Raw genomic sequence first — 10,705 nt, forward strand, 5'->3', positions numbered from 1 at the left:
ACTTCTTCGTTATAACTCAGATTTCGGCATTCCTTATATCTCCGGAATCCTTGTTTCGATCACTACAACTTTATGTAAAGATATCGGGCTTATCTCACACTTTAATTTTTGATGCTTAGTTTTATCATTTATTAATTATACCTTTATAATTAAGTAATAAACACACAAATACACATAATTCACATAGTACTCAAATATTTTATCATTAATACTTCAAAAAGAGTTACAAGGGTTAACCTAGACTATTACATCAACGAAAATGCCTAGCCTGGAAACGCGGGCGTTACAATTTTCTCCCCCTTAGGATGATTCCGTCCCCGGAATCACACATCAACAAACAAATGTGGATAGCGACTCAACATGTCACTCTCCGTTTCCCAAGTGAGATTTGGCCCATTCGTATGTTTCAAACGGACAAGCACTAATTCGACCATCTTGCGTCGCAACTTCTTAGTCTTTCGGTCAACAATTGCCTCTAGTTCTTCAATTAACCTCTTGTTTTCATCAATTCTCAATTCAGAAATTGGAATTATATCGGGAACGTCTCCCGTGAACTTCCTCAAATAACACACATGAAAAATGTTGCGAATTCCATTCAATTCTTCGGGTAATTCGAGCTTGTAAGCTTGGTTCCCAATTCTCTGAAGAACTTTAAACGGTCCAATAAACCTTGGACTCAACTTTCCCCTTTTACCAAATCTTATAAGTCCCTTCCACGGTGAGACTTTAAGCAAAACCGAATCTCCAACTTCAAAGGTCATCGGTCTTCGCTTTTTGTCAGCATAGCTCTTTTGGCGATCCTGAGCTGCTAACATTCTTTTCCTAATTATTTTCAACTTTTCAACGATATGATGGACCATCTCGGGACCCATAAACTGCTTTTCCCCAGCCTCAAGCCAACAAGACGGCGTACGACACTTTTGTCCGTACAAAGCTTGATAAGGTGTCATCTTTATGCTCTAGTGGAAACTATTATTGTAGGAAAATTCTACCAAAGGTAAGTGTTCATCCCAGTTACCTAGGAATTCCAGGGTACATGCTCTCAGCATATCTTCATATCTTCAAGTGTTTGTATTATTTTTTCACTCTGACCATCAGTCTGCGGATGGTAAGTTGTAGTTAAACACAACTTGGTACCCAATTCCTTTTGAAGACTTTTCCAAAATCATGAGGTGAAACGGATGTCACGGTCCGACACAATCGTTAACGGAACACCGTGAAGCCTTACAATTTCCTTCACGTAAGAACTTGCAAGCTTTTCCATAGACCATTTCTCATTGGCTGCTATGAAATGCGCACTCTTAATGAATCGATCAACAACCACCCAAATCATGTCGTGACCACTTTTTGTTCTGGGTAGTTTAGTGACAAAATCCATTGCAATGTCTTCCCATTTACCCATAGGCACATGTAAAGGTTCTAAACTCCCATATGGTTTCTGATGTTGTGTCTTGACTCTCGCACAAGTCACACACTCGGCCACATACTTTGCAACATCAAGCTTCATCGTTGGCCACCAGTAGTAGGGTTTCAGGTCCCTATACATTTTAGTGCTACCAGGATGAATTGAGTACATGGTCTTGTGAGCTTCTTCCATCAGAAGATCTCTTATTCCTCCAGACTTAGGTACCCAAATCCGACCTTGGAACACCTTCAGTCCATGACCGTTTGTATCAAACACCAACGTTTTGCCCATACGTTCCTCCTTTCGGTCATTCTTCTCAGAAGCTTCCTTTTGAGCTTTCTTTATACTTTCCACAATTGTCGAGACAACTTCTATTCTCAATGCTCTTGGCCTTTTTCTTTCAAGATTGATTTTCTGACTGAGAGCATCAGCAACAACATTAGCTTTACCAGGGTGGTAAAGTATCTCACAGTCGTAGTTCTTAAGTAATTCTAGCCAGCGTCGTTGCCTCATATTCAATTCTTTCTGACTAAAGAGATATTGGAGACTCTTATGATCAGTGAAAAGTTTGCACTTCGTGCCATAGAGGTAATGCCTCCATATTTTCAGAGCGAAAACTACCGCTGCCAACTCCAAATCATGAGTAGGGTAGTTCTTTTCATGCTCCTTCAACTGTCGAGACGCATATGCTATCACCTTTTCTCTTTGGGTCAAGACACAACCCAATCCAACCCCAGACGCATCGCTATAAACAGCGAAGTCTTCAACTCCATCGGGTAGAGAAAGTATCGGTGCCTCACATAGCTTCTTCTTTAGCTTCTCGAATGCTTCTTTATGCTTATCACTCCAAGCATAAGTAGCTCTTTTGTGGGTCAAAGTTGTTAATGGACTAGCGATCGAAGAAAAGCCTTGGATAAACCTTCGGTAATATCCGGCTAATCCTAAAAAGCTTCGGATCTCCATGGGACTTTTCGGCTATTCCCACTTCATTACAGCTTCAATCTTTGCTGGATCAACCATTATCCCTTCCTGGTTGACCACGTGACCCAAGAATTGGACTTCACGAATCCAAAAATCACATTTGGAGAACTTCGCATACAGCTTCTCCTTCTTCAAGACTTCCAACACTTCTCGCAAGTGTCTGCCATGCTCCTCTTGGCTTTTTGAGAAAATCAGAATGTCATCTATGAACACTATCACAAATTTATCTAGAAACGGATTACAAACCCTGTTCATCAAATCCATGAACGCTGCTGGAGCATTGGTTAGTCCAAATGACATAACCAAAACTCGTAGTGTCCATATCGTGTTCTGAATGCAGTCTTCTCTATATCTTGTCCTCTTACTTTTAGCTGATGATATCCTGACCTTAGATCGATCTTCGAGAAATAGCTCGAACCTTGTAATTGATCAACCAGGTCATCAATCCTTGGCAACGGGTATCTATTCTTTATTGTTGTCTTATTCAGTTCTCTGTAATCAATGCACATTCTCATGCTTCCATCTTTCTTCTTTACGAATAACACCGGAGCTCCCCAGGGTGATGAACTAGGTCTAATGAAACCTTTGTCCAATAACTCCTGAAGTTGCATCATCAGCTCCTTCATCTCCGTCGGTGCTAATCGATAAGGTGCTTTTGCTATTGGCGTGGTTCTTGGTAACAAGTCAATACAGAATTCCACTTGTCGATCAGGCGGTAATCCAGGAAGATCTTCAGGAAATACTTTCGGATAATCACACACCACTGGTATACTCTGCATCACCTTCTTTTCCTTCTTAGCATCGATCACGAATGCTAAATATGATGTACATCCCTTGGTCAAACACTTTCTGGCTTTCATTAGGGAAATGATTCCAGAATTTACTCGGCGTTTGTCTCCATACACCATAAACGATTCCTTCCCAGGCGGGTTTACTTTTACTATCTCCTTTCTGCACAATATCTCGGCATCGTTGGCGCTAAGCCAATCCATTCTTAAAACGATGTCAAAACCATTAAGTTCGATAGGCAATAATTCCTCGTGAAACTTATTCCCATTAATGTCGATTAAGATGTTTTTCATACGATGGCTAACAGGTACAAACTTGCCACTAGCAACTTCGACTAATAAAGCATTATCTAGTCTATCAACAAGCAAAGCTAGTTTTCTACCAAACTTATGTGAAATAAAGGAGTAGTTGGCTCCAGAATCAAACAAAATTTGAGCAGGTAGTTCGTTAACAAGAAAGGTACCTGAAGCGACATCAGCTTCATCTTTCGCAGCCTCAAGTGTCATCCGGAAGGCTCTCGCCTTCGGCTTTGGTGGAATGTTGGGCTTCGTTGCCTCCTTCTTCTTCGGACAGTCTTTCAAAATGTGCCCCTCTTCATTACAACCAAAATACATCCTTTTGTTGGACGGACACTCATTGGCAAAATGTCCAATTTTTCCACACTTGTAGCAGGTTACTTCCTCACTACATTTTCCAAAATGCTTTTTCTTGTACTTCTCACACCATTTTGCTTCACCTCCTTTTCCTCCAAACTTTTTCGAATCAGACTTCAAAAATTTTCTTTTCTTGTTGGAACCTGAAGTTCCTTCAAATTTTCTCTTTTTGCCAACATCAACCTTGTCGGCGGTTCTTCCCTTGATCATGTTCTCAACAGACTTGGCAGCCCAAATAGCTGCCTCTAGAGTAGGTGCCTGACGCAATGGCACCACGTACTCCCATGGGAGTCTTTTTGCATATCGGTCAACCTTTGTCAGCTCATCTGGCACGATGCGCAAAGCAAACTCCATCTTATCGGTGAAAGCGTGTGTGTATTCATCAACTGACATACTGCCTTTCGTCAATGTCAGCAACTTATTCTCCAATTCCAACAGATTTTAAGCCGAGCAGAACTTGCGCTTGAACTGCACCAAGAACTCTGCCCATGACAATTGTAGTGGCTCATTAGGGCTTAAAGTCTTCCCCAGAGTGTTCCACCAACGAACGGCTCCACCTCAGAACTGACGCACTGCATAGGTAGTCTGCAACTTGCCTCTGCAGCCACAAGTCATGAAGGCTAACTCCATTTCGGAGATCCAATCCATCACTCCGATCGGGTCCTCCTTTCCAGTGAAGGTCGATGGTTTGCAAGTTAGAAAGTCCTTGTACTTGCATCCCATTCCATCATTCCTTCCGTCATGGTTGTTTTGCCTAACTATCGGTGGGTTGGCTTGACCAACAGACCCACTGAAGTTTCCACCTTCCGAGTGCCCTTCATTTAAATCGGGCTCTTCCACTTGAATTGACAGTTCTTCACGATTCTGTTGAAGCAACTGCCTAGTCTCCTCCATTTGACGATCCAACATTGCTTGAATCATCATTTGTACACCAGCCATTGTTATTGGCTCAGGTGTTGCAGCTACAACAGGTATTTGTTCAATCACTGGTGGTTGATTCCTGTTTTCATCAGCATTTCCAACTCCACTTCTTGTTCTCACCATTTTTTATCTACACAACGAATAAGGTGAAATTAGATCCTTATTCACGATATATATTCAAATCATCCTTATCACTCCGAAACGTTTACATGTTAGTTCTAAATTCGTAGACGTACGCTTAGAATCCTACACACATAAGGTTTCCAGATCCGGTCGGCAACAAACCATAGATCTAAACAAATAATAACATATATGGCAACATATAACATTTAGCACATAAAAGCATTTTAGGCAATTTTTCCTAAAATAAACTAGTGCTCGTGTCTAAATATAACAGACACACATCTCAAAATTTCCACTTAGCATTCTAAGTTTAAGTCTAGAAATCCTACAAATTCCTAGTTCGTTTAAACTGATGCTCTGATACCAACTGTGACATCCCCAAAATCACGGTCAAAAAAGACCGGTTTCATTTATGCTTTTAAAATAAATTCAGAGTAAATCCTTTTGATTTAAAAGAGTTGCGGAATTTGTTCCCAAAAACAAAACGTGATAAAATAATATTTACCAAAGCATTTCATAAAGAAATGTATTTTCATTATATAATCAAAACTCGAGATGTCATGTTACGATACAGACCATAAAGCATAAACGATAACAATTACAAGTCATTCAACAAATATATACATATACAGACTTGTAAACAAAACAACTTGATGATTCATCCATCTTATGAGATAGAAGAAAGTGAATATACATTCACACATATAACAACAAAATATACACATAACACGTATTTTATATAAAATACTTCATAATTATGCGTTAGAAGAAAGTAACTACACACTCACTGGATCAGAAGATGATCGGACAGCACTACGGCTTATAGAAGTAGTATTCTTCGGCAGATCTGGGAGATCTTCACAAAAAACCGGACTCTTCGCGGGCAAAGCTTCGGCTCGAGAATCGCACTTCTCGGGATCTCGGGAGCGTAAAACTTCCTTCTTAACTTGGATATGAGATCCAGGGTGTCGGGATGGCTTCGGGGGTTTAAACGCAGAGCTTCGACACGAAAAAGAGAAGAATTGAGCAAATATGCCCGGAACCCTCTCATCCTATTTATAGGAGGCTAAGGCCTCGCAGTACGTTGGGCGTACAGCCTTACGCGGGGCGTACGCCTCCGAAATCGTCACTGCATGCGTCATCCGAAGAACTCGAGTGCGAGGCGTGTCATGCTTCGCTGTACGCTGGGCGTACTTCGGATAAGTCCGATGACTCCCCTTCGGATAATACCGGACTTAATAATTAAATTTATATATTAATTATTTAATAAACTTCAAAAATTCATATCCTCTTCATACGAACTCCGTTTTCGACGTTCTTTATATCCACGCGTAGGTGCGACTACGCTCTACAACTTTCGTTTAGACTTCGTCGGCTAATTTTGACTTTATTTTTATTATTTATTTTTAGTAGTCCCGGACAGGAAAACTTCGTTATAAATTCATAACTTCTTCGTCCGACGTCCGTTCTCGCCTAACTTTTCATCGTTTCACTACAATTAACGAGATCTTCGATTCTCGTTTAGATTGTTTCGGCTAAAAACCGCTCGATCTCAAATCGAGTATTCGAGCTGCATACTGCCAAGTCGAAACTTCAGAAAATCATAACTTTCTCCTACGAAGTCAGATTTGGGCGTTCTTTTTATGCACGCTCTCGGTTTAACGAACTCTACGACTTTCGTTTAGATTACTAAGGCTAGATATCGCTCTATCTTAAATCCATATTTTACGTCATTCGGCGTCGTGCCGGTTCTGTCGCGAAACTTCGACAGGTCATAACTTATTCGTTATAACTCGGATTTCGGCATTCCTTATATCTCCGGAATCCTTGTTTCGATCACTACAACTTTATGTAAAGATATCGGGCTTATCTCACACTTTAATTTTTTACGCTTAGTTTTATCATTTATTAATTATACCTTTATAATTAAGTAATAAACACACAAATACACATAATTCACATAGTACTCAAATATTTCATCATTAATACTTCAAAAAGAGTTACAAGGGTTAACCTAGACTATTACATCAACGAAAATGTCTAGCCTGGAAACGCGGGCGTTACATTCAAAGTGGTTCCCCTATTCAACAAACACCACTTTTTCAACAACAATATCAACCTTTTCCGGCTTTCCAACAACAACAAATGCAACAACAATACCAACAATTTCTACAATTCCAACAACTACAACAACTCCAATAACAATCGTCACAACAACAACAACCACCAAGCTCACAACCACCACCTTCACCGGATTTTGTTCCGGAAATGCAACCTTCACCACCACCTCAACCAAAAAAGAAAAAAGGAAAAAAAAAACCGGCCCGACCCACTACCACCCAAGAAAAGGTCCCATTGACAAAAGAAGAAGAAGAAAAGTTAGCGGAGGCATGGGTGGCGGCTTCCGAAGATCCAATTGTAGGAGATAGTCAGCCTTACGAAAGTTTTTAGGAAAAAGTCCGAGCCATTTTTTACGAGTTAATGGAAAGTGAAACTCGAAATGCCGATCAAATTACGTCGAAATGACGAGATATTCGACTAAAATGCACCGAGTTTGGAGGAATCTATAACAACCTCCTAAACATACGCAAAAGCGGCTCGAACGATTTTGATGTTTTCAAGGCGGCCATGGACCAATTTGAAAAAACAACGCCAACACGCAAAGCTTTTCCGTATATGAAACTGTGGCTAAAATTGAAAGGCGCCCCAAAATGGAAAGAACAAACGGAAGGAACTTCCCAATCTTCCGGTTCAATGCGTTCGAGAAACCCCGATGGAACTTCTCAACAATCGGATGGCCGAACACACATCGACATCAACGACGATTCGATAGATCTTGAAAACGACCAACCTCTTCGTCGGCCCGTTGGAAGAAATAAAGCAAAAAAAAACGGCGTCAACATCTTCGAATTCTAGTGTTATGGATATGTTTGGCGATAAATTTGATCGATATGTGCAACTTCAAGAAACGAAGGCCGAGGTGATGACTCGGATGGAACAAAAAATGATCGAAGCACAAACATCATTTCAAGAGGCACAATAGACACTCCAAACAAAAACCGATATGGAAATGTTGAAAATGAAAGCGGACAACCTTGAGGGCGAAGACTTGGAACTTTTCCAAGCAATGAAAGAGTCGGTTCGAGCCCGACATAGGCGTAGGAGGTATTTTATTTTATTTATGGTTGAAATATTTAGTTTTTTTTTTAATGTTTTTTTTAATTTTTTTTTAATTTAACTAATGTAATTTTTATTTTGATTGTTATTTTTATCTTTTTTTTTTTAATTTCAATTAATGTAGTTTTTATTTAATGTAATTTGGTATTTTAATTTAATGGAAAAACTAGTATTAAAAAAATGTTTTTAATGTATTTTTGAATTAAATTTAAATAAAAAAATGAGGTGAAGTGGTGTGTTTAGTGGTAAGTATCTCATGTTAGTGGTAGTAGAATGTGGTGCTGATATGGTACCCACCACATATGTGGTATGTGGTGGGTATAACGATGGTCTAACAAATAATAGACATTATGATTAGGCCTAACATCTTAAGCTAATTACATTAAATGGTTATTATTCATTATTAAAGTAATATAACTTATCAAATAAAAACAACTTATATAACTTGTAACAAATCATAATCAATGTTGGATATGGTGGTTTCAATGAATATACGATACATTCCAAAATCTCAAAGAGTAATTATGGATTCAACAGGCAATGTTGTAATATACTTTTGTAAGTCCCTTCTTTGTCCTCATTTGAGTCACCTAAACAAACATATGCTTAAAAGCAGTGAAATTATATATGTAGTTATTTCTGTATTAAGCATACCAAATTAAGTAAAAAAAGAAATGAACACCTCATAATATAATTTAATCAATTGTTAAAACTTAAAAGTACCTTCATGTTTTCGAGTTCTGAAATGTTGGAAACATGTGTCCCACCACAAGGGCATCCTGGGAAATCACCTAATTTCACAATACGAGGAGTGCTTCCCTGTATAAAAATGCAACATTAAGTGTTGTTAGGAAAAATGATGTTTAAAATATATTTGAGAAAATAAGAGGCACACTTTGCGAAATAGAAGGAAAAAGGATAACCAAGGCCTAAGGGCAAATTGGTAAAAAGTTAGGATAAAATCATCACACCTTGGGAATGTAATCAGGAAGGGCACCACCACATAACATAGCAGCTTCTTCATACGGATAGAGGGCAACAGAAACCTTAATAAAAACATTTGTTCAAAAATAAATGATTTTTATTTTACAAATCATAGTTAAAAAAAAAAGAATATAATATATAAACATACCTTACCTCCCCTTGATATCAAATTATTTGCTTCAAACTCTAACTCCTTCTGCTTACTTTGCAATTCAGACTGAGGAACAGTTCCTTTATATTCAACATATGGCCTAAAAAACCAACTTTTTAATCATATTTACTTAATAGTTTTAAGAAAAAGAAACATAAAAATTTAGCATTTTTTATAAAAATCATACCCATCAGGAAAATGATAGCCTTTTCCTGGCTCCAAATGGCGTAATCCCACCTGTTTCATACATACATCCAATAAATGTCCAGCTGAGTGTAACCTGTAAAAATGGAGTTTCCACATAATTAACATACAGATCAACCGATTATCACTGGATTCCATTTCTAATAGAAACAAATAGCTGTAGAAACTATAGATAGATTATATACAATTATTAAGATCGTTTTACCTAGAATTAAGTTTGCGTCTTGACTCATTAACAGATAGCAGAACCTGAACGCCTCTCTCAAGATCCTCAGCAGTCTTCTCAAAAACCCCATAATGATAAACCTTAAGATGTGCATTTAGGTAAAAACGGAATTCAGATAACAAAAGGGGGAAACCCTAAATCGAAATGGGTAATTTTAAAAACAAATACATACAATGCCATTCTTGGATCGAACGTCTTGAACGATGAATTTGAAGCTAGAAGAGGAGACATCGGTTATGAAACCAGTGTCGGATGGCTGGCCACCACCTTGGGGATGAAAAATGGTGGAATCCAATATCAACGCATGTCTGCCATCGTCATCCTGTTTACGAGAGAATCGGAATTTTTGTTCAGAATACAAGCGAGAGAGTATGTACTGATTTCAATTTAAAAAACCTAGGGTTTTGTGGGCGTGAACAGGAAGATGGAAATGAGATAAAGAACTAACCAGAAAGGAACAGAGCAGGGTAGCATCGGATTGAAGCTTGGACATATCATGATAGTAGTCAAGGGTGGTTGGAGTTGCAGATGCTAGATTCTGATCATCCATGGCACCAGAAGCTTGATTGAAACACACAGAGAGGGAGACTAGTGTTGGGATTTTAAATGGTGGTGGTCGGAGTCACTGACTTTTCAAGAAGCAGAATTGGTTTTCGCTTGATATCGGCAGTCACAAATGGCCGGCTCATTTCGTTGGAATTGGGTAGGATGGCCAATTGATCAAAGTGCAAGAACACCCGGAAGTGACCTTAGGGCAATGAAGTCGGCAATGCGATTAAACGAGTAACACGAAATTGCAAAAATGGTCTGTACTTAAATTTTTTGGGTTTTAATCCGAAACTAGTTTTTTGTTTTTTTTTTTTTTTGGATTTATGGTTTGTATGTGGAAATAGTCTTTGGATTTAATTTTGGGTTTTAATCCAAATCTAGTTTTTTGGATTTATAGTCCTTTTGGAGTGGTTTGTATGTGGAAATAGTCCCCGGATTTAATTTTGGGTTTTAATCCAAACCTAGTTTTTTGGATTTATGGTCCTTTTGGAGTGGTTTGTATGTGGAAATAGTCTTCGGATTTAACTTTCGTTAAGTTGTTG

At 38.7% G+C, this 10,705-nt stretch overlaps 1 protein-coding gene across 2 annotated transcripts; it reads right to left on the bottom strand.

Annotated features, from left to right (window-relative positions):
* Positions 1-8,467: 8,467 nt before the first annotated feature.
* LOC145052984 (threonyl and alanyl tRNA synthetase second additional domain-containing protein) lies at positions 8,468-10,417 on the bottom strand. 2 transcript variants are annotated; one of them, XM_079000935.1, is made up of 8 exons: positions 10,063-10,417; positions 9,787-9,936; positions 9,594-9,694; positions 9,372-9,464; positions 9,182-9,284; positions 9,021-9,095; positions 8,773-8,868; positions 8,468-8,654 (listed from the first exon to the last, which is right to left on the bottom strand). In XM_079000935.1, exons 1-8 carry the CDS (start codon positions 10,162-10,164, stop codon positions 8,640-8,642), a joined length of 735 nt encoding a protein of 244 aa, XP_078857061.1. In that variant the 5' UTR covers positions 10,165-10,417; the 3' UTR covers positions 8,468-8,639. The 2 variants fall into 2 exon arrangements, with proteins under 2 accessions (XP_078857061.1, XP_078857060.1); XM_079000934.1 differs by having other exon boundaries at positions 8,468-8,639; positions 10,063-10,416.
* Between the last annotated feature and the right edge of the window lie 288 nt (positions 10,418-10,705).

Source organism: Lactuca serriola, chromosome 5, assembly GCF_051521515.1.
Source record: "Lactuca serriola cultivar US96UC23 chromosome 5, Lser_US96UC23_V15, whole genome shotgun sequence".
In the NCBI taxonomy this organism is placed as follows: domain Eukaryota; kingdom Viridiplantae; phylum Streptophyta; class Magnoliopsida; order Asterales; family Asteraceae; genus Lactuca; species Lactuca serriola.